The following is a 25,000-nucleotide window of genomic DNA, read 5'->3' on the forward strand; positions in this document are numbered from 1 at the left end:
GCATTGCAGAGGGTGGTGAATATTGCCCAACGCATCACCGGTTCCTAGCTCCCCTCCATTGAGTCTGTCCAAAAGCAAGCGCTGTCTGCGGAGGGCGCTCAGCATCGCCAAGGACTGCTCTCACCCCAACCATGGACTGTTTACCCTCCTACCATCCGGGAGGCGCTACAGGTCTCTCCGTTGCCGAACCAGCAGGTCGAGGAACAGCTTCTTTCCGGCGGCTGTCACTCTACTCAACAACGTACCTCGGTGACTGCCAATCACCACCCCCCCCACCCCCCCCGGACACTTATTATTATTTATTCAAATCGTTTGCTATGTCGCTCTTCAAGGGAGATGCTAAATGCATTTCGTTGTCTCTGTACTGTACACTGACAATGACAATTAAATTGAATCTGAATCTGAATCTGAATCTGAATCTGAATCTGAATCTGAATCTGAGAGAAAACAAAAACTTCCAGACATTATTCAAAAATCACGTTTGCGGGAACAGGACCTTTAAGAATCGCCCTCAATGGTTCTTGCTGTTGAGATAATAGTCCACGCTAATAGATCACAAGGGAGTCGTCCAGGCATATTAGAGGGCATGATATTAAGCTTCAGCAAACACATCATAGAGAGGGCAAAATGGACATTAAATAAATATTAATCCAAATAGGTATTCTGATTTATACATGTGAATATGAAATGAGAACAGGAGCATATACTGTTGTTAGAGACAGACACAGAGTGCTGGAGTAACTCAGCGGGTCAGGCAGCATCTGTGGAGAACATGGACAGGTGACGTTTCACAGAGTGCTGGAGTAACTCAGCGGGTCAGGCAGCATCTGTGGAGCACATGGATAGGTGACGTTTCACAGAGTGCTGGCGTAACTCAGCGGGTCAGGCAGCATCTGTGGAGAACATGGATAGGTGACGTTTCACAGAGTGCTGGAGTAACTCAGCGGGTCAGGCAGCATCTGTGGAGAACATGGGTAGGTGACGTTTCACAGAGTGCTGGAGTAACTCAGCGGGTCAGGCAGCATCTGTGGAGAACATGGATAGGTGACGTTTCACAGAGTGCTGGAGTAACTCAGCGGGTGCAGCAGCATCTGTGGAGCTAAGGAAATAGGTAACGTTTCGGGTCGAAACCCTTCCGGGTTTCGGCCCGAAACGTTGCCTATTTCCAGAAGGGTTTCGGCCCGAAACGTTGCCTATTTCCTTCGCTACATAGATGCTGCTGCACCATAACTCAGCCGGTCAGGCAGCATCTGTGGAGAACATGGATAGGTGACGTTTTCACAGAGTGCTGGAGTAACTCAGCGGGTCAGGCAGCATCTGTGGAGAACATGGATAGGTGACGTTTCACAGAGTGCTGGAGTAACTCAGCGGGTCAGGCAGCATCTGTGGAGAACATGGATAGGTGACGTTTCACAGAGTGCTGGAGTAACTCAGCGGGTCAGGCAGCATCTGTGGAGAACATGGATAGGTGACGTTTCACAGAGTGCTGGAGTAACTCAGCGGGTCAGGCAGCATCTGTGGAGAACATGGATAGGTGACGTTTCACAGAGTGCTGGAGTAACTCAGCGGGTCAGGCAGTATCTCTGCAGAACATGGGTAGCTGAGTTACTCCAGCACTTCACGTCTATCTTATAAATTGACATGTTCTTAAATCATAGGTGTAGAATGAAACCATTCGGCCCATCAAGTCTACTCCGCCATTCAATCGTGGCTGATCTATCTTTCCCTCTCATCCCCATTCTCCTGCCTTCTCCCCATAACCCTTGACAAGAATGTGTCTCTGCCTTAAACATATCCACTGACTCTGCAGCAATGAGTTCCACAGATTGGCTACACTCTGACTAAAGTTCCTCCTCACCTCCTTTCTAAAAGAGCGCCCTTTAATTCTGAGGCTGTGACCTCTGGTCCCAGACTCTCCCACCAGTGGAAACATCCTCTCCACATCCACTCTATCCAGGCCTTTCACTATTCTGTAAGTTTCAGTGAGGTCCACCCGTCAACCTTCTAAACTCCACGAGTACAGGCCCAGTGCCGCCAAACGCTCATCATACGCTAACCCACTCATTCTTGTAAACCCTCTCCAGAGCTGGCACCTCCTTCCTCAGATATGGGGCCCACATTTGCTCACAGTACTCCAAATGCAGCCTGACCAGCGCCTTATAGAGTCTCAGCGTTACATCTCTGTTTTTGTATTCCAGCCCTCTTGATATAAACGCTAGCATTGAATTTCCCTTCCTTACGAACGTATCTGCTCCCGTCCTGACGAGAAGCGATGAAACAAAATACAAAACTCTCTTAATTCAATTTAGTCTTCCTCCCCTTGTAGGAGATCAAGCTGGTGGAAATAATTAATTATTGACAGGCTTGGAATCCAAATAATGCATCAATTATTTTATTATTATTATTTAATAAGCTCTGGACGAGAAAATTCCATTCATTATTCACAGTGCTTTTTTTTATCATTAGTATGCGGACATCATTAATAAGGCATATACAAGAAAGTAGGATATACTAGTGGGAGTTGGCATGATGTAGTCTGTTACAGGGAGGGATGTCTAACGGGATTGGGGACATCTAGTTGATGAGCAATACCGACCCTCTAGTCAGTTAAAAGAAGGAATATGTCAGGTATTACTAGCACTAAGGGGAAAAAACGTTGTTCGGCACGGACTTGTAGGGCCGAGATGGCCTGTTTCCGTGCTGTAATTGTTATATGGTTAAATGGTTAATAGGTGACGTTTCAGGTCGAGACCCTTCTTCAGACTGATGTGGAGGTGGGGGAGGGGCGGGAACCCGCCCCTCCCCCACCTCCACATCAGGCTGAAGAAGGGTCTCGACATCAGTCTGAAGAAGGGTCTCGACCCGAAACGTCGCTCCATAGATGCTGCCTCACCCGCGGAGTTTCTCCAGCATTTTTGTCTACCTTCGATTTTTCCCGCATCTGTTATACGTGTCGGAAGGAACTGCAGATGCTGGTTTACACCCCGACAGGCCTTTCAGGTGAGGCAGGAAAGGCAGTTTAGAAATGGGTCTGTAGTTGCTTGGCAAGGTGGGGTCGAGGTTAGGTTTTTTCAGGAGTGGTTGGACCACCGCATGCTTGAAGCAGGTAGGTACAGTGTCAGTGGCCAGAGAGCTGTTGAAGATGGCGAGGATGCTGGGACCAGCTGTTGTAATGACATCCTTTAGGAGGGCAGATGTTGAGGGGGCAGGTGGTAGGTTTCGTGGCGGTGACCAGTTTTATAAATGTGAGGTTATCCATTTTGGTGGCAAAAACGGGAAAGCAGACTATTATCTAAATGGTGGCCGATTGGGAAAGGGGGAGATGCAGCGAGACCTGGGTGTCATGGTACACCAGTCATTGAAGGTAGGCATGCAGGTGCAGCAGGCAGTGAAGAAAGCGAATGGTATGTTAGCTTTCATTGCAAAAGGATTTGAGTATAGGAGCAGGGAGGTACTGCTGCAGTTGTACAGGGTCTTGGTGAGACCACACCTGGAGTATTGCGTACAGTTTTGGTCTCCAAATCTGAGGAAGGACATTATTGCCATAGAGGGAGTGCAGAGACGGTTCACCAGACTGATTCCTGGGATGTCAGGACTGTCTTACGAAGAAAGACTGGATAGACTTGGTTTATACTCTCTAGAATTTAGGAGATTGAGGGGGGATCTTGTAGAAACTTACAAAATTCTTAAGGGGTTAGACGGGCTAGATGCAGGAAGATTGTTCCCGATGTTGGGGAAGTCCAGGACAAGGGGTCACAGCTTAAGGATAAGGGGGGAATCCTTTAAAACCGAGATGAGAAGAACTTTTTTTCACGCAGAGAGTGGTGAATCTCTGGAACTCTCTGCCACAGAGGGTAGTTGAGGCCAGTTCATTGGCTATATTTAAGAGGGAGTTAGATGTGGCCCTTGTGGCCAAGGGGATCAGGGGGTATGGAGAGAAGGCAGGTACGGGATACTGAGTTGGATGATCAGCCATGATCATATTGAATGGCGGTGCAGGCTCGAAGGGCCGAATGGCCTACTCCTGCACCTAATTTCTATGTTTCTATGTTTACAAGGGAGGGTAGAGTAACGGGTTGGAAACTGTCTAATTTTGAAGAGCAGACCAATGAGACAGCCAGGTCACCAGGTGGGAGGGGACGTTCTTATATTCTTTACCTTGCTGGTGAAAAATGTGGCAAATGCCTCGCACTTGGCAGGGGACCCAGTTAGGCTGGTGCTGGTGGCAGGACACATGATGGAGGTGGTGGTGCTAAAAAGGACCTTGGAATTCTGCGCGTTTTTGGAGATAAGGGTGGAAAAATATTCAGTTCTTGCAGATTTTACCACTTAGAAACATAGAAACATAGAAACATAGAAATTAGGTGCAGGAGTAGGCCATTCGGCCCTTCGAGCCTGCACCGCCATTCAATATGATCATGGCTGATCATCCAACTCAGTATCCCGTACCTGACTTCTCTCCCATACCCTCTGATCCCCTTGGCCACAAGGGCCACATCTAACTCCCTCTTAAATATAGCCAATGAACTGGCCTCAACTACCCTCTGTGGCAGAGAGTTCCAGAGATTCACCACTCTCTGTGTGAAAAAAGTTCTTCTCATCTCGGTTTTAAAGGATTTCCCCCTTATCCTTAAGCTGTGACCCCTTGTCCTGGACTTCCCCAACATCGGGACCAATCTTCCTGCATCTAGCCTGTCCAACCCCTTAAGCTTCCTGGTATTTGTCAAGATTATTTTTCAGGAGTTCAAAGGAAATTTGAAGCTTATCAGATTTGTACTTCCATTCCGATTTTCTGCATTCTCTTCTTACGCTGTGGTGGTGTAATTGAGCCACGGCCAGCCTTTAGGGTTTTTCATTTTAAGAGGAGCAAGAGAATCCAGGACGGAAGAGCAGGTTTTATTGAATAAAGAAATGAAGTCGTCAGTACTGAGACGGAGGGGAGGCGCCATCGATGGTGCAGATGTCGGGGGCGGCTATGAGAGCCTCAGAGAACTTACTGGCCGTCGTGGAATTAACGTAGTGGGAGTTGCGAGCAGGGAGATGGGATTTAGAGGGAGAGAAAGGCAGAGATATATCAAATATAATAGCACTATGATCAGACACGCAGGCATCAATAATATCTGTGTTACAAGTTGGGAGACCAGACAAAGGCACTAGGTCTAGTGTATGGCCAAGCTTGTGCGTGGGTCCAGTGGTGAGTAGAGGCAGGTTGAAGGACTCAACCAGGTTCATAAATCCACTCACAAGAAGCTTGGTGGGACAGCAAACGTGAATGTTAACGTCACCAAGAATCAGGACCTGGTCAAATTTGGGCAACAGGCTAACAATAAGGTCACCAAATTGTGAGATAAAGTCCTTATGCATCTTTGGTGGGCGATACACAGGGACAATTAAAAGCGGACAGATTAGACCAACTATGATTAGTTGATGTTCAAAACTGGAAACCGGATCAGTGTTCAGACCTATGCGATCTCCCGGTTGCTAAACACTTTAACTCCCCCTCACATTCCCACACTGACCTTTCTGTCCTGGGCCTCCCCCCATTGTCAGAGTGAGGCCCAGCTCAAATTGGAGGAGCAGCACCTCATATTTTGCTTGGGTAGTTTACACCCCAGCAGCATGAACATTGACTTCTCTAACTTCAAGTAACCCTTGCTTTCCCTCTATCTCCATCCCCTCCCCATCCCAGTTCTCCCATCAGTCTGTCTGTCCGTCCGTCCATCCATCCATCCATCCATCCATCCATCCATCCATCCATCCATCCATCCACCCACCCATCCACCCACCCACCCACCCACCCATCCATCCATCCATCCATCCATCTATCTATCTATCTATCTATCTATCTATCTATCTATCTATCTATCTATCTATCTATCTATCTATCCATCCATCCATCCATCCATCCATCCATCCATCCATCCATCCATCCATCTATCTATCTATCTATCTATCTATCCATCCATCCATCCATCCATCCATCCATCCATCCATCCATCCATCCATCTATCTATCTATCTATCTATCTATCTATCTATCCATCCATCCATCCATCCATCTATCTATCTAGTCTTTCTGTCTTTCTGTCTGTCTGCCTGCCTATCTATCTATCTATCTATCTATCTATCTATCTATCTATCTATCTATCTATCTATCTATCTATCTATCTATCTATCTATCTATCTATCCATAATCTCTCTGCCCTAACAGCCCCACAGATAAAGATGCCCCATGGTGACTCATAATAAAATCAAGTGTTGAATCCTGTCGTACGTCGACTGAAAATCAAATGCCCGTAATGAAGACAGTTAGCACATTCTGACTCACGTTTTCTCATCTATGTGAGTTTTCCCTATAATTGCTCTCCATTCTGTTAGTAAATCATTTCTTATGTGTTCATGACACGAGGTCTAAATTTGCTTTTTTGCCAGTTTAAACCTGTCCTCATTATTCCCGATGTTCCCAGCCAGTTTGACAATAATAATCTGCCTTTCACTTTGTGAAATTCCTTCAAGACATTCGCAAGTCTGACGAAGGGTCAGAATCAACCCGAAACGTCACCTGTCCATGTTCTCCAGACTTGCTGTCTTCACCAACACCTTCTCTCCAGAGACACTGCCCGTCCCGCTGTAAACAGACGCCTATTTCCTCCCCTCCATAGATGCTGCCTCACCCGCTGGGTTTCGCCAGCATTTTTCTCTGGAACTCTTCACTTCCAGTCCTTCACTGTCTTTCACTGTGAAACCAAGGTCAGAACTTTGGTATTCCCAATGTTATGGATAGTTTAGGAAGGAGCTGTCAATGCTGCTTCACACCAAAGATAGACACAAAATGCTGGAGCAACTCAGCGGGACAGGCAGCATCTCTGGATAGAAGGACTGAAGAAGAATTGTCTCGACCTGAAACATCACCCATACCATCTATCCAGAGATGCTGCCTGTCCCGCTGAGTTACTCCAACATTTTGTGTATATCTTATATTTAATTTAGTTTAGTTTAGTTTAGAGATACAGCACGGAAACAGGCCCTTTGGCCCACCCAGTCCGCACCAACTGTACATTAGCACTATCCTACACACTAGGGACAATTTTCAAATTTACCAAGCCAATTAACCTACAAACCTACAGTACACGTCTTTGGAGTGTGGGAGGAGACCCGAGCACCCGGAGAAAACCCACACGGTCAAAGGGAGAAGGCGCAAACTCTGTACAGACAGCACCCGTAGTCAGGATCGAACCCGGGTCTCTGGCGCTGTGAGGCAGCAACTCTACCGCTGCGCCACCGTGCCGATCTTCCTGTTTGTCGTATTCCCATTTTGAAAAGCTTTCATCCTCCAGCATAGTTTGAAGCTGCTCTTGAATCTGGGCTATTTTCAAAACTAAAAAAGATTAATAGCCTTACCGTGGCGTTACACATTACACATGCCAATTATGCTGACTTAAGCAATTTGCAGTCTCACCTTAAAAATCAAATCCTTCTTCCCATAGCGTAGCTCCTTAAGTTGTGACTGGATCCTCTTGGACTGCGGAAGTAAGACAGGAAGGAATGGAAAATATCAGCACTGATTTCAATGCCTGAAGATACCTTCAAAGGGCCTGTCCCACTTACATGATTTTTCTCGGCGACTGCCGGCACACGTCACAGTCCCAGCAGGTGGCCGAACATTTTCAACGTGTTGAAAACCCAGCAGCGACCAGAAAAAGGTACGACTCTTTGGGCGACTACTCACGGCCATACAGGCTTCACCCCGCGACATGTCGACATGTGACGCACGTATGTTCGTGAGTAGTCGCCCAAAGAGTCGTACCTTGTTCTGGTCGCCGCTGGTTGGCCACCTGCTGCGAATGTAACGGGTGCCGGCAAGTCACCGATAAAAATCGCGTAAGTGCGACAGGCCCGTTAGCCAGTTCAATTAGTGTCGACCAAAACATCACAAATGACACATACCTCCTCAGCATGGATACCACACTGCTTGTTCCCGGAGAGAAGTTTGTTTTTCAGACTTTTATTCTGTGTAAGAGAATCACTTCATTATTTAAATGTATTAAATTATTAAAACATGCAAGTAGGATAAATATTTAATGATCACTTTGCATAGGTTAAGTTATCATTCCGGTGTTTTACAAATGAGTCAGTCCTGAGCTTCATGGCTGTTCTGTTCAGTTTCTTTCTTGGTTTAAAACGTGAGTCTGCCCTTTTTCTCATTTCCGCTTGGTGGAGATAGTTTAGACTTCTTTAGTCAGAGGGCGGTGAATCTGTGGAATTCAAGGCTGTGGAGGCCAAGTCAACGAGAGAGTTAGATTTAGCTCTTTGGGCTAACGGAATCAAGGGATATGGGGAGAGAAAGCAGGAACGGGGTACTGATTGGGGATGATCAGCCATGATCACATTGAATGGCGGAGCTGGCTCGAAAACTCCTGCTCCTATTGTCTATTAAGATTAAAGATTAAAGATACATTTAATTGTCATTTGAACCCCTTGAGGTCCAAACGAAATGACGTTTCTGCAGCCATACATTACAACAAATAGACCCAAGACACAACATAATTTACATAAACATCCATCACATCGCTGTGATGGAAGGCCAAATAAACTTATCTCTCCACTGCACTCCCCCCCGACTCGATGTCAGAGTCAAAGTCAAAGCCCCCGGCTGGCGATGGCAATTGTCCCGCGGCCATTAAAGCCACGCCGGGTGATGCAAGGTCGCACACCGGGTCTTGGTGTTAGAGCCCCCGGCGTGCGCTCGCAGAGTCCCGCAGCCATTCCAAGCCGCGCAGGGCGGTGATGTTAGGCCCCGCTCCAGGAGCTCTTCAACCCCGCAACTCGGGCAGGAGAAGTCACCGTTGCGAGAGCCCTGAAAAGCGGTCTCCCTCCAGGGACCCGCGGGCTCCCGGTGCCGCCGTCCGCAGACCTGCAGTTGAAGCCTCCGACTCTCCGGTCGTCGCCGCAGCAGCAGCAGCAGCAGCAGCAGCAGCAGCAGCGCTCCTCCACCGCTCCACCCGCTCCGGACTCGGCCAGCCCCGCGACGGTGACGGTGAGTCGTCGGCACCAGAGTCCCCGGTCTCTTCCTGTTGGAGGCCGCTCCTCGTTGCAGCCCCAACGATAACGTAGACCCGACGAGAAAAGGTCGGGTCTCCCGTGCAGGGAGAGATTTAAAAGTTTCCCCCTCCCTCACACACCCCAACAAAAAATAACAAAAACTACATCAAAACATAGACAAAAAATAATAAAACGCGGACGGGCTGCAGAGGCCGCTGCTGACAAGAGTCGCGCCGCCCACCGGAGACTGTATACCGACCGTCTGTAGCGGAGGATCAAGGCCCCAAACACGGGCAAACAAAAGGAGGAAGACCGACTGAACGTTATTGCCTTCCAACACGGTATTCACTGCGGTGGATGTTTACACTAAGTTCCGTTGTGTGTTCTGTTCATTTAATTTACATGGCTGTGTTGTAACTCAAATACCACTGCACCTTAATTGGAGCATGTGACAATATATGTGAACTTGGACTTGAACTTGAAGGACTCCTCTCCGCTATTCACTGCTGTTTCCAAACACACATTAGCATTTGCTATTTCGTATGTGTGGTCATGACAATATCACTATGGCAACAAAAAGCTTAATTCCAGTCGAATATCAAGCTGGTTCATACCCTGGCATGTCATAATCTGTTCCAGTAGCAAATCTACCCTTCACATGATATTCCTTCATGACAAGGTGACTTTGAAGAGCAAATGGCATGCAATTTAAACGAGGCAAAAAAGCAAAACAAACCTTTATTTACATATGTTTGCTAGTTTAATTCTCTTCCGTCAAAAAACCGCGGTGAATGAAGAGGCCACTTCATCGCAACTGCAGATGCCGGTTTACAAAAAAAAGACACAAAGTGCTGGAGTAACTCAGAGGGGCAGGCAGCATCTCTGGAGAACACGGATAGGGTGATGTTTACTAAGCTGTTATCAAGCAACTGAACCATCCCACCACAACCAGAGAGCAGTCCTGAACTACTATCTACCTCATTGGTGACCCTCAGACTATCCTTCATCGGTCTTGGCTGGCTTTACCATGCACTAAAAATGTTATCATGTATCTGTACATTGTAAATGGCTCGATTGTAATCACGTATTGTCTTTCCGCTGACTGGATAGCACGCAACAAAAGCTTCTCGCTGTACTTCGGTGACACGTGTACAAGGCGTTGGTGAGACCAAATCTGGAGTATGGTGTACAATTTTGGTCGCCCAATTATAGGAAGGATGTCAACAAAATAGAGAGAGTACAGAGGAGATTTACTAGAATGTTGCCTGGGTTTCAACAACTAAGTTACAGAGATAGGTTGAATAAGTTAGGTCTTTATTCTCTGGAGCGCAGAAGGTTAAGGGGGGACTTGATAGAGGTCTTTAAAATGATGAGAGGGATAGACAGAGTTGATGTGGACAAGCTTTTCCCTTTGAGAATAGGGAAGATTCAAACAAGAGGACATGAATTCAGAATTAAGGGACAGAAGTTTAGGGGTAACATGAGGGGGAACTTCTTTACTCAGAGAGTGGTAGCGGTGTGGAATGAGCTTCCAGTGGAAGTGGTGGAGGCAGGTTCATTGGTATCATTTAAAAATAAATTGGATAGGCATATGGATGAGAAGGGAATGGAGGGTTATGGTATGAGTGCAGGCAGGTGGGACTAAGGGAAAAAAAGTTGTTTGGCACGGACTTGTAGGGCCGAGATGGCCTGTTTCCGTGCTGTAATTGTTATATGGTTATATGGTTATAAACTAAGCTGTAAACTGTAACTATCTATGTACTAATCCAAATGCCTTTTAAACGTTGCTACAGTCCCATCCCCAACTACTTCCTCTGACAGCTTGGTCCATGTACCCACTACCCTCTGTGAGAAACAAGTGCCCCTCAGATTGCTATGAAACCTTTCTCCTTTCATTTCAACCTATGTCCTTTTTGTTCTTGGTCATCTACTCTAGGTAAAGGAATCTGTGCATTCATCCTACCTCCAACCTCATTCTGTGCAATAATGATTTAGGATTATTAATGTGCAATTAGTGATGGCTCAGCGGTGGAGTTGCTACCTCACAGCTCCAGAGACCCGGGTTCCATCCTGACCACTGGTGTTGTCGGGGTGGAGTTTGGGCTTTCTCCCTGTGACCGCGTGGATTTTCCCCAGCTCCCTCCCACCCTCCAGAGACGAACAGGTTTGTAATCTTGGTGGAACCAGTCTGTTGCTGAAGGTGCTCCTCGGGTTGACCAGTGTGTCATGGAGGGGGTGAGCTGTATTGTCCAAGATGCTCAGCAGTTTGAGGAGCATCCTCCCCCCCAAGACCAACCTCCCATGAATCCAACTCCAACAGAGCCGGCCTTCCTGCTGAGTTTGTTAACGCATAGTCCGGACGCATTTGATCAGTTTCCTGAAGAAGGGTCTCGACCCAAAACGTTGCCTATTCCTTCGCTCCATAGATGCTGCCGCACCCGCTGAGTTTCTCCAGCATTTTTGTCCACCTTAGATTTTCCAGCATCTGCAGTTCCTTCTTGAACATGATTAGCTGCCTATTTGGTTTTGATAACTTTTGACAAATTGTGAGTTGTCCCCAGTGTGTAGGATAGTGTTAGTGCGCGGGGATCGCTGGTCGGCACGGACTCAGTGGGCCGAAGGGCCTGTTTCCACGCTGGATCTCAAAACTAAACCCACCATAAACTGAAACCTGTGCAGGAAGGAACTGCGGATGCTGGTTTACACCGAAGATGGGCACAAAATACTGGAGTAACTCAACGGGACAGGCAGCATCTCTGGAGAGAAGGAATGGGTGACGTTTCATGTCCGAAGAAGGGTCTCGACCCGAAACCTCACCCATTCCTTCTCTCCAGAGATGCTGCCTGTGCTGCTGAGATGCTCCATTAATTTAATTCTGTAGCAAAGAACTGCAGATGAACTCTCTATTAATTAAAGTCTCACCGTCCTCTGTAATCAGATGTTTTAAAACCCGTAGCACAGTTACAATTATCTAATTCTGATTATGTTCGGATGGCTGATGGCTATGAGACTCGCCGTAAATCTTGTAGTTTAGTTTTGAAATTTACATTTATTCCAAGCCAATTGCAAACTTGTATCATTCTTTTATACAAGTTTCGGCCCGAAACGTCGCCTATTTCCTTCGCTCCATAGATGCTGCCTCACCCGCTGAGTTTCTCCAGCACTTTTGTCTACCTATAATTCTTTGGACTGTGGGAGTAAAACGAAGAGATCGGAGAAAACCCACGCAGGTCACGGGGAGAACGTACAAACTCCGCACAGACAGCATCCGTAGTCGGGATCGAACCTGGGACTCTGACGTTGTGAGGCAGCAACTCTACCGCTGCACCACCGTGCCGCTCTAGTAAAGAAGTTCTCCCATATTACGATACGATGTGATAGAACTGTATTTATCCCAGGAGGGAAACTGATCAGCCAACAGACATAAAAACACAACACACATGAAACGTGAAATTAAAGTGACGGGTGGAAAGGATTGGGGATGGGCAAAGATTGGAGAGGGGAGGGGGTTAGGGGGGAGTCACTCAGTCTACCCCACGACAGAAGGGGAAGGAGTTGTACCGTTTGATAGCCACAGGGAAGAAGGGTCTCCCGTGGCGTTCTGTGCTGCATCTTGGTGGGACCAGTCTGTTGCTGAAGGTGCTCCTCAGGTTGACCAGTGTGTCACAGAGGGTGTGAGCTGTATTGTCCAGGATGCTCCACAGTTTGAGGAGCATCCTCCCCTCCAAGACCCACCTCCCGTGAATCCAACTCCAACCCCAGCACGGAGCCGGCCTTCCTGATGAGTTTGTTAAAGAATAGTCTGGACACGTTTGATTAGTTGCCCAGTTGCTTCTGATATAGAAACATAGAAACATAGACAATAGGTGCAGGAGTCGGCCATTCTACCCTTCGAGCCTGCACCGCCATTCAATATGATCATGGATGATCATCCAACTCAGTATCGTGTACCTGCCTTCTCTCCTTTAAGTAACATATCAATAAATCATTGCACTTTATCTGTTTATTTATGTGTATATTGAACTGAACTGTTCCGTATTTTAGTTTACAATATTCTGTTGTGCTGCAGCAAGCAAGAATTTCATTGTCCTATCTGGGACACATGACAATAAACTCTCTTGACTTGACTTGGAAAGATGCATTGAAATGTCTAGACAAAAGATATAGCCAGCAGTGTCAATAAAATACTGACATTTTCCTGATAACTAATTATTTATCTGCGTTTAAAATGTGATTCATAATTACCATTTGTTACAGATCGATGTGGCCTTTCCAGAAAATCATATAATACTTAATTTTAACATTTAACACTTCAGAAATGCCAAGTATAAAGACCAATTAATACAAATATAGAAGGCTGTACAAAGATCCTGATAGAAATGTCCACGCACGTAGCTAATGACAAAAGGCAGGGCCAACAGATAAATTACTGGCCCAACAATAACTTTGGCCCCTAAATTAATTTTGAGGCACAAACACATTGCCGTATCAGTTTCAACTTGTCACAGCTTAAGAATAAAGGGTCGGCCATTTAAGACTGAAATTAGGAAAAACGTTTTCACCCAGAGAGTCGTGAATCCGTGGAATACTCTGCCATAGAAGGCAGTGGAGGCCAATTCACTGGATGTTTTCAAGAGAGAGTTAGATTTAGCTCTTGGGGCTAACGGAATCAAGGGATATGGGGAGAAAGCAGGAGTGGGGTACTGATTCTGGATGATCAGCCGTGATCATGTTGAATGGCGGTGCTGGCTCGAAGGGCCGAATGGCCTACTCCTGCACCTATTATCGATGTTTCAATGCTTCTAAGTAAGGAGAGAGTGAGGTTTTGAAGTCCTTTGATAATGGATTGGTACGTGAAAAGCTGGTGTATTTGGTGGAAATGACTTTGCAAGGAGATTAACAAAGGCAGAGGTGGCCAATGTGTTCAGTGTTCCCGCACGTTCCTGCATGAGATGGCGCTGTCGATCTTCAGGTCGAGAGTCCGAGTTGTGCAGCTCATTCATAGGACAATGGAAAAGTGTGGACAATCATGCAATTAATGAAAGGGGCAAGGAAACGGAATGCAACCCGGAATTAAATCCAGAAAACGATAGAACTGCTGCAACCTGATCTGCTCACAGCATTCAAATGGTCATAAGGTCATAAGTGATGGGAGTAGAATTAGGCCATTCAGCCCATCAAGTCTACTCCGAAGCGTCACCCATTCCTTCCCTCCAGAGATGCTGCCTGTCCCGCTGAGTTGCTTGGCATTTTGTGTCTAACTTCGCTTTTAAACCAGCTTCTGCAGTTCCTTCCCAAACTAAACAGCAGCAGTTTTCCCAGACTTTTCTAGAGTTGCTCTCAAATTAATTCCCATTTCCCCTGAGTGCAGAATCTTCCTTGCAGAAGTGAACTTGGTCTGCATTATGAAAAGCAATAAAATGGAGCTTAAAATATATTTATGTGATATTGGAAGCTTGGTGGGGTTTAATCAATGCAGTTGAAAAGAGACGTTTCTGGGAACATTTTCAATCCTTCACCCGCTAATTGACTTTAAATGTTCGAACATGAATGTTAAAAGGGCATTTGCCGGATATACTAGAGGTTTCACAATCAATTCCTGAGCAAAGTTAAAAACAGGAATGACATTCAAAAACCTTTAAATCATGCTTATTGCATCTTCATGCCAAAGGAATAGTTTAGTCTGGAGATTGCTATGCAGCTGTAACGCTGAGATCATTAGTGTGAAGTGGGTTTATATGAACACAATTCTTGCAAATTCCGTTGTTTCACTACAGACGATAGACACAAAAGGCTGGAGTAACTCAGCAGGTCAGGCAGCGTCTCTGGAGAGAAGGAATGGGTGACGTTTCGGGTCGAGACCCTTCTTCAGACTGATGTGGAGATGGGGGAGGGGCGGGAACCCGCCCCTCCCCCACCTCCACATCAGTCTGAAGAAGGGTCTCGACGTCAGTCTGAAGAAGGGTCGTCAGGTAGGCATCGTGGCATTTACACTAGCAACCCAGCCACTTCTCTGCCGGAGATGAGAACAAAAGTGGACACAGAGTGCTGGAGTAACTCAGCGGGTCAGGCAGCATCTGTGGAGAACATGGTTAGGTGACGTTTCACAGAGTGCTGGAGTAACTCAGCGGGTCAGGCAGCATCTGTGGAGAACATGGATAGGTGACGTTTCACAGAGTGCTGGAGTAACTCAGCGGGTCAGGCAGCATCTGTGGAGAACATGGATAGGTGACGTTTCGGGCCCGTACTTGCTGGAGTTTAGAAGGTTGAGGGGGGACCCATTGAAACTTACACAGAGTAATGCAAGGCCTGGATAGAGTGGATGTGGAGAGGATGTTTCCACTGGTGGGAGAGTCTAGGACCAGAGGTCACAGCCTCAGAATTAAAGGGCGTTCTTTTAGAAAGGAGGTGGGGAGGAACTTCTTCGATCAGAGGGTAGTTAATCTGTGGAACTCATGTGGAGGCCAAGTCAGTGGATATTTTTAAGGCAGAGATAGACAAATTCTTGATTAGAACGGGTGTCAAGGGTTATGGGGAGAAGGCAGGAAAATGGGACTAGGAGGCGGAGATCAGACACGATTGAATGGCGGAGTGGACTCGATGGCCCGACATCAAGTCCTGGAACTTGTGACCCTTTTTTTTGTAAAACTGTTTCAGCGACATGTTTTGGTGGCTGGGTGCAGCTTACTCCGTCATAAAGTAGCTGGGACACACGCGGTCAATGACTTTGTGTTGAGATGACCTGTCCGTTGCTCCCATTCCAAAAGTCCCCGTGATTTCTCATTTCCTGACCACGGATGAACGGCAGGTCGGTATACATGCAGCAGCACAGCTGCCGAGAATGTTTATCGCAAGTGACCTATGACCTGGGCATGTGCAGACGGAATACCGAACTCCTGAAAAACGAAGGAGCTGATCATGGACTTTAGGAGGGCACATCATCCGAGGACGTACACTCCATTGAGTATAAATGGGGATCCTGTGGATAGGGTGAACTGTTTTAAATATCTGGGAGTCCACATCTCTGAGGATATGACATGGGCATCACACGCCTCAGCACTCGTGAGTAAGGCAAGGCAGCGCCTTTACCACCTCAGGCAATTGAGGAAATTCAGAGTGTCTCCGAGGATCCTCCAGTGCTTCTACGCCGCGGCGGTGGAAAGCATCTTGTCCGGTAACATTACCATCTGGTTTGGGAATTGCTCTGCCAAGGACAAGAAGGTTCTGCAGAGAGTAGTGCGTTTGGCCGAACGAACGCACTATGGGAACTTCACTCACCCCCCTGCAGGAACTATACAACAGGAGGTGCAACTCCAGAGCAAATAAAATCATGGGAGACCCCTTCCACCCCTGCAACGGACTGTTCCAGCTGCTGCGGTCAGGCAAACGCCTCCGTTGCCATGCGGTGAGAACGGAGAGGTTGAGAAGGAGTTTCTTCCCAGAGGCAATTCGGACTGTAAACGCCTATCTCACCAGGGACTAACTCTACAGAACGTTTTTCCTTCCATTATTTATTATGTAAAAGAATATGTGTGTTATGATTGTGTTTATAATTTGTTTGGTTGTTTTGTTGTTTGTCTTTTGCACAAAAATCCGCGAGCATTGCCACTTTCATTTCACTGCACATCTCGTATGTGTATGTGACAAATAAACTTGACTTGACTGTTATTAAAACCTGTCTGAGATCTGGAGCCGAGGAACATCGGTAGGGTCAGAAAGGTAGAAACCTGACTGTGGTCATCGATAGTAAATCTACTTCAAAGTTCTGTCTCCAGATACACATCTACACATCTCCAGATATCTATTTTTGCTCATTCGTACAAAATCAAAGATGCAGAGGTCAGTGCACCCAGTGTATGATAGTCTGCAGTACGCTACAAGCAGAATTCATCATGCATTTAGTTTTGTTTTGCTTCAGTTTAGTTTATTGTCACGTGTACCAAGGTCAACTCACTGGATGTTTTCAAGAGTCAGATTTAGCTCTGAGGGCAAATGGAATCAAGGGATATGGGGAGAAAGCAGGAACGGGGTACTGATTGTGGATGATCAGCCATGATCACATTGAATGGCGGTGCTGGCTTGAAGGGCCGAATGGCCTACTCCTGCACCTGTTTTCTATGTTTCTACATTTCAACATGAACAATAAAAGTATTAAATAGGGTGCATCCAAATCGGACGCATTTAAATACCTCTGCATATCTCCCATTATTGAACTATCTGAGAATCGCAATATGCTGTAAATGTAGCAGGTGGATATATATTGAATGTCTTACAGTACAGTACAGTATCGCAGACGGTCACAGTGGTGCAGCGGTAGAGTTGCTGCCTTACAGTGAATGCAGCGCCGGAGACCCAGGTTCGATCCTGACCATGGGCGCTGTCTGTACGGAGTTTGTACGTTCTCCCCGTGACCTGCGTGGGTTTTCTCCGAGATCTTCAGTTTCCTCCCACACTCCAAAGACGTGCAGGTTTGTAAGTTGATTGGCTTGGTAAATGTAACAATTGCCCCTAGTATAGGATAGCGTTAATGTGCGGGGATCGCTGGTCGGCGCGGACCTGGTGGGCCAAAAGGGCCTGTTTCCGCGCTGTATCTCTAAACTAAACTAAACCAAGTAACTTGCCTCTCTGACTTCTCATCCTCGTTAAAGTACGTAACTGTACTTGGACAGTTCCTGAACACATACTTCTAAAACATAATGGAAGCAGCAAATGACCGCCTTGTGTTGTGTGTTATAAGGATGGCAATGGATTCCACAGATTCACCACCCTCTTGATCCTGTTAAGAACTAAATATCTATCAAAGCACTAAGTGCTGGAGGAACTCAGCGGGCCAGGCAACATCTGTGGAGGGAATGGGTAGACGACACTTCGAGTCAGGATCCTTCTTCAGTCTGAAACGTCAGCGATCCATTCCCTCCACAGATGCTGCCTGATTGAATAGTGAAAGGCCTGGATAGAGTGGATATTTCACACAGAGAGCTAGTCCGTGGAATTCTCAGCCTCAGAGGGCGCTGGAGGCCGGTTCTCTGGATACTTTCAAGAGAGAGCTAGATAGGACTCTTAAAGATAGCGGAGTGAAAGGAAATAGGGGAGAAGGCAGGAACGGGGTACTGATTGGGGGTGATCAGCCATGATCACAGTGAATGGCGGCGCTGATTTGATGGGCCGAATGGCCTACTCCTGCATCTATTGCCTATTGTTTCCACTAGTGGGAGAGTCCAGGACTAGAGGTCACAGCCTCAGAATTAAAGAACGTTCCTTTAGGAAGGAGATGGGGAGGAATTTCTTTAGTCATAGGGTGGTGAATCTGTGGAACTCATTGCCACAGACGGCTGTGGATGCCAAGTCAGTGGATATTTTAAGGCAGAGATAGATATGGCTTGATTAGTATGACTGTCAGGTGATATGGGAGAAGGCAGGAGAATGGGGTTAGGAGGGAGAGATAGATCAGCCATGATTGAATGGTGGAGTAGACTTGGTGGGCCGAATGGCCTAATTCTTCTCATATCCTTATTACTTATGAGCTGACACACTGAGTTACTCCAGCACTTTTTTGCTTTGCACAAGATTCCAGCACCAGTTCCTTTTGTCCCAAAAAATATATCAGTGTAATCTTCAATACATTCAGCGACAGAGCTTCCAAAGCCCCGTTGGTGGTGAATTCACTTCCCGCTGAGCGAACATACTCCTTCTCAACATTCAGTTTCAGGAGGACCCCTTTGAAGGTAAATTCAAAGCTTGTATCCCAGTGGGATTTGTGATCAAAATCTTGTCAAACTCAATAACTTCTGTCTTCTAATCAACTCTGCAGAGTCTTGAGTCAAATTAAATCTGGTAGACTTCATAGCGGGCTCCCGACTGATGCTGCAGCGTTCCAGACTGCCATCGTCAAGTCAACACTAATTGAGCAATCACGTTTTGAAGGCGTATTGTACAGACACCGGAATCCTGACAGCGAGAGGCCGCTACTTGGATGATCCATCTGTTCATAAAGGCCCCCCCGCTTTGGAAATCTCTCTCTGATCGTGATATCTTCCTCGTTGTCATATCATTCACGTAATTACCAGATGAGGTTGCTGGCTGTCGAAGGCGTTGGAGATCGTGATCAAAGGAAACTAAGGACTTGGCGTGCAGGGGTGATCGTCTTGAGGAGTGAAGGGGGAACAAAGGCGGACCCTACGTGGGGGGGGAATGGCCGGGAGAGAGGGGGGGGCAACGGGATAATTTGTAACTTTGTCGGTGCCCTTTACGTGGCTCCTCTTTGTATACCTTGTGGAGGCAAATCAAAGACTACCACTGTGACTTGTCATGTGGGACAATGAAGTATTAATTTCAATCCCATTCAATTCATCTCAGTTGGTTTTAGTTTTAGGTTTAGAGATACAGCGTGGAAACAGGCCCTTCGAGTCCACGCCGACCAGCGATCACCCCGTACACTATTTCTATCCAACACTCACTAGGGACACGAAAATGCTGGAGAAACTCAGCGGGTGCAGCAGCATCTATGGAGCGAAGGAAATAGGCAACGTTTCGGGCCGAAACCTGGAAGGAAATAGGCAACGTTTCGGGCCGAAACCGGAAGGAAATAGGCAACGTTTCGGGCCGAAACCGGAAGGAAATAGGCAACATTTCGGGCCGAAACCCGGAAGGGTTTCGGCCCGAAACGTTTCCTATTTCCTTTGCTTCATAGATGCTGCTGCACCCGCTGAGTTTCTCCAGCATTTTTGTCTACCTTCGATTTTCCAGCATCTGCAGTTCCTTCTTAAACACTCACTAGGGACAATTTACAGAAGCCAGTTAACCTGCAAACCTGCACGTCTTTGGAGTGTGGGAGGAAACCGGAGCACCCGGAGAAAGCCCACACAGTCACAGGGAGAATGTGCAAACTCCGTACAGACAGCACCTGTAGGCAGGATCAAACCCGTGTCTCCGGCGCTGTGAGGCAGCAACTCTACCGCTGCGCCACCGTGCCACCACTCTATATACTAATCCAAAGAAAGTGAAGGCCAAGTTGATTAAACTGTTAAAGAACACATATTTTATCAATTCAGGGGTTTAGATGCAACAGTAATGTTATGAACAGCTGCTTAGTCTAATTATTACTTCCTTGCTTCATTATGGAGTACATCCTGGGAATTACAATGTACAATTTTCATTGGATACACAAACTAGTAAAGCTTACTGAATAGATGGTAAATCTTTGAGAAACTTTGAGAAACTTTGAGAATCAGTGATTGGGCACAGCAGCTATTTTAAGTTTGCTTCCAGAAGGACATTAACGGATAACAGACAACATCTGTAGTTCTTCTTCCTCAGTCATTTTGGTGAGACCACACCTGGAGTATTGCATACAGTTTTGGTCTCCAAATCTGAGGAAGGACATTATTGCCATAGAGGGAGTGCAGAGACGGTTCACCAGACTGATTCCTGGGATGTCAGGACTGTCTTATGAAGAAAGACTGGATAGACTTGGTTTGTACTCTCTAGAATTTAGGAGATTGAGAGGGGATCTTATAGAAACTTACAAAATTCTTAAGGGGTTGGACAGGCTAGATGCAGGAAGATTGTTCCCGATGTTAGGGAAGTCCAGGACAAGGGGTCACAGCTTAAGGATAAGGGGGAAATCCTTTAAAACCGAGATGAGAAGAACTTTTTTCACACAGAGAGTGGTGAATCTCTGGAACTCTCTGCCACAGAAGGTAGTCGAGGCCAGTTCATTGGCTATATTTAAGAGGGAGTTAGATGTGGCCCTTGTGGCTAAGGGGATCAGAGGGTATGGAGAGAAGGCAGGTACAGGATACTGAGTTGGATGATCAGCCATGATCATATTGAACGGCGGTGCAGGCTCAAAGGGCCGAATGGCCTACTCCTGCATCTAATTTCTATGTTTCTATGTTTCTATGTCCCAAAGATTTTAGTTTAGTTTAGAGATACAGCTCGGAAACGCTGAGTACGCGCCGACACTAACACTATCCTACACACACTAGGGGCTGTTTTACATTTACCGAGCCAATTAACCCCCAAACCTGTGCTTCTTTGAAGTGTGGGAGGAAACCGAAGATCTCGGAGAAAACCCACGCAGGTCACGAGGAGAACGTGCAAACTCCGTACACCCGTAGTCGGGATTGAACCTGGGTCTCTGGCGCTGTGAGGCAGCAACTCTACCGCTGCGCCACTGTGCACCGCCTCCTTGAATGAATAGGTGCTTCATGTCCAGGATATATCTTTAGTAAACCTATGACCCTGTCCCACTTAGGAAACCTGAACGGAAACCTCTGGAGACTTTGGGCCCCACCCAAGGTTTCCGTGCGGTTCTCCGAGGTTTTTTGTCAGTCTCCCTACCTGCTCCCACTACCTGCAACCTCCGGCAACCACCTGCAACCTCCGGGAACCGCACGGAAACCTTGGGTGGGGCGCAAAGTCTCCAGAGGTTTCCGTTCAAGTTTCCTAAGTGGGACAGGGGCATTAAGCAGTCAACTAAATTGCAGATTCACTGGCAGGCGCCCTCAGCAAACATTGCTAATGGTTTATTAATTATCGAGAGCATGCTGGCCGGTTGCATCGTGGCTTGGTTTGGCAACTTGAGCGCCCTGGAGAGGAAAAGACTACAAAAAGTAGTAAACACTGCCCAGTCCATCATCGGCTCTGACCTTCCTTCCATCGAGAGGATTTATCGCAGTCGCTGCCTCAAAAAGGCTGGCAGTATCATCAAAGACCCACACCATCCTGGCCACACACTCAGCTCCCTGCTACCTTCAGGTAGAAGGTACAGGAGCCTGAAGACTGCAACGACCAGGTTCAGGAATATCTACTCCCCCACAGCCATCAGGCTATTAAACCTGGCTCGGACAAAACTCTGATTATTAATAACCCATTTTCTGTCATTTGCACTTTATCAGTTTATTTATTCATGTGTGTATATAATTATATCATGGTATATGGACACACTTATCTGTTTTGTAGTAAATGCCTACTATGTTCTGTTGTGCTGAAGCAAAGCAAGAATTTCATTGTCCTATACAGGGACACATGACAATAAACTCACTTGAACTTGAAGAGTAATCTACCAGGTGCGTAAACCCTAGGAGAAAATATCACCAGCAACTTGTCCTGGATCACCCATATTGAAGCAATGGCCAAGAAAGAAGACCAACGCCTCTACTTCCTTCGAAGACTTCATAGGTTCGGCATTTCCCAAAGAAGTCTCACCAACTTCTACAGATGTGCCATGGAAAGCATTTTATCGGGACGCATCACAGCTGGGTTTGGGAACAGCTCCACCCAATTCCGCAAGAAACTGCAGAGAATTGTGGACGCAGCCCAGACCATCACACAAACCAACCTCCCTTCCATTGGATCCAGCTACACCTCACGCTGCCTCAGCAAGGCCAGCAGCATCATCAAGGACCAGTCTCAACCCGGGCCACTCCCTCTTCTCCCCTCTCCCACCGGGCAAGAGGTACAGAAGTGTCAAAACGCTCACCTCCAGATTTGATTACCGATGAGGTAGATGGTAGGTCAGGGCCGCCCTCTGGTTGTGGTAGGATGGTTCAGTTGCCTGATCACAGCTGGGAAGAAACTGTCCCTGAATCTGGAGATGTGCACTTTCACCTTCAGCAACAGACTGGTCCCACCAAGATGCAGCACAGAACGCCACAGGAGATCCTTCTTCCCTGTGGCCATCAAACTGTACAACTCCTCCCCCTTCTGTCATGGGGTAGACTGAGACTGACTCCCCCCTCCCCCCCCTCACCCCAATCTTTGCACACCCCCAATCCTTTCCACTCGGCACTTTAATTTCATGTTTCATGTGTGTTGTGTTTTCTGACTGTTGGCTGATCAGTTTCCCTCCTGGGGTAAATAAAGTCCTATCGTATTGTATTGTATTTATTCATCCTGCCAGCTCACAGAGTCATCGGGTGATACAGCGGGGAAACAGGCCTGCTTTATCTGCTTATTTATGTGTATATTGAACTGAACTGTTCTGTATTTACACCTACAACACTCTGTTGTGCTGCAGCAATGCAAGAATTCCATTGTCCCATCTGGGACACATGGCAATAAACTCCCTTGACTTGACTAGCCCACACCGACCAACACGCCCCATCTACACTAGTCCCACCTGCGTGCGTTTGGCCCATATCCCTCTAAACCTGTCCTATCCTTCATAGCAAAAGGATTTGAGTATAGGAGCAGGGAGGTTCTACTGCAGTTGTACAGGGTCTTGGTGAGACCACACCTGGAGTATTGCGTACAGTTTTGGTCTCCAAATCCGAGGAAGGGCATTATTGCCATAGGGGGAATGCAGAGAAGGTTCACCAGACTGATTCCTGGGATGTCAGGACTGTCTTATGAAGAAAGACTGGATAGACTTGGTTTATACTCTCTAGAATTTAGGAGATTGAGAGGGGATCTTATAGAAACTTACAAAATTCTTAAGGGGTTGGACAGGCTAGATGTAGGAAGATTGTTCCCGATGTTGGGGAAGTCCAGGACAAGGGGTCACAGCTTAAGGATAAGGGGGAAATCCTTTAAAATCGAGATGAGAAGAACTTTTTTCACACAGAGAGTGGTGAATCTCTGGAACTCTCTGCCACAGAGGGTAGTCAAGGCCAGTTCATTGGCTATATTTAAGAGGGAGTTAGATGTGGCCCTTGTGGCTAAGGGGATCAGAGGGTAATGTAGAGAAGGCAGGTACGGGATACTGAGTTGGATGATCAGCCATGATCATATTGAATGGCGGTGCAGGCTCGAAGGGCCGAATGGCCTACTCCTGCACCTAATTTCTATGTTTCTATGTTTCTATCCCTTGCACCAGCCTTAATGTCTATTACATAAACTGCTATAATGTACTGATTTGCTGTGAATCAAAATATGAACAATTTAATTCCATATTGAAGTACACTATATATTCACAACCTATAAAGATGTAGAACCAATCTATCCTGATTTAAACCTTCTGGCTTTGCATTCTTAAACTTTCTTTCAATTTTCAAAATCCTTCCTGATCCTTTTAGCTGGTTTTGAAAACCGTCAGCATCAGATGCATAATGTCTGGTTTTAGATTCATACAGAATAACTAAAGGTTGAGTCCAAATTAAGTGATCAATTATATCTGGAAATGTCCTTTTTTTTGATACCTCTATCGTTTAGACGTGCAGCGTGGAAACAGGCCCTTCAGCCCACCGAGTCCACGCCAACCAGCGATCACCCGTTCACACTAGTTCCATGCTATCCCACGTTTTCATCCACTCCCTACACACTAGGGACAATTTGCAAGAGGGCCAATTAACCTGCAAACCCGCACGTCTTTGGGATGTGGGAGGAAACTGGAGCACCCGGAGGAAACCCACACGGTCTCTGGGAGAAGAAGGTGCAAACTCAACACAGACAGCACCCGGGCACAGGATCGATCCCGGGTCTCTGCCGCTGTGAGCTGGCGGCTCTACCAGCTGCGACACTGTGCCACTCAAAGAATTTGATGAGACAAATTGAGTATAACACCAAAACTCCAAACGGTATAGTCGCTGCCTCACAGCGCCAGAGACCGAGTTCGATCCTGACTACGGGTGCTATCTGTACAGAGTTTGACAATAGACAATAGGTGCATTTGAGCCAGCACCGCCATTCAATGTGATCATGGCTGATCATCCCCAATCAGTACCCCCGTTCCTGCCTTCTCTCCATATCCCCTGACTCCGCTATCTTTAAGAGCCCTATCCAGCTCTCTCGTGAAAGTATCCAGAGAACCGACCTCCACCGCCCTCTGAGGCAGAGAATTCCACAAACTCACAACTCTCTGTGAGTAAAAAGTGTTTCCTCGTCCCCGTTCTAAATGGCTTACCCCTTATTCTTAAACTGTGGCCCCTGGTTCTGGACTCCCCCAACATCGGGAACATGTTTCCTGCCTCTAGCGTGTCCAAACCCTTAATAATCTTATATTTTTCAATAAGATATCC

General features: G+C 46.9%; 1 protein-coding gene across 1 annotated transcript in view; it reads right to left on the bottom strand.

Annotated features, from left to right (window-relative positions):
- Window positions 1-4,920: 4,920 nt before the first annotated feature.
- The window catches only part of LOC129705994 (leucine zipper protein 2-like), a 156,216-nt gene continuing 136,136 nt past the window's right edge, over window positions 4,921-25,000 (bottom strand). The window contains exons 6-8 of the mRNA XM_055649964.1: window positions 7,947-8,009; window positions 7,459-7,521; window positions 4,921-5,250 (exon numbers count right to left, since the gene is read on the bottom strand). Of these exons, the coding sequence (XP_055505939.1) occupies window positions 4,921-5,250; window positions 7,459-7,521; window positions 7,947-8,009 (456 nt within the window). The remainder of the gene's footprint in view (window positions 5,251-7,458; window positions 7,522-7,946; window positions 8,010-25,000) is intronic.

This window comes from Leucoraja erinacea, chromosome 18 (genome assembly GCF_028641065.1).
Source record: "Leucoraja erinacea ecotype New England chromosome 18, Leri_hhj_1, whole genome shotgun sequence".
Classification (NCBI taxonomy): domain Eukaryota; kingdom Metazoa; phylum Chordata; class Chondrichthyes; order Rajiformes; family Rajidae; genus Leucoraja; species Leucoraja erinaceus.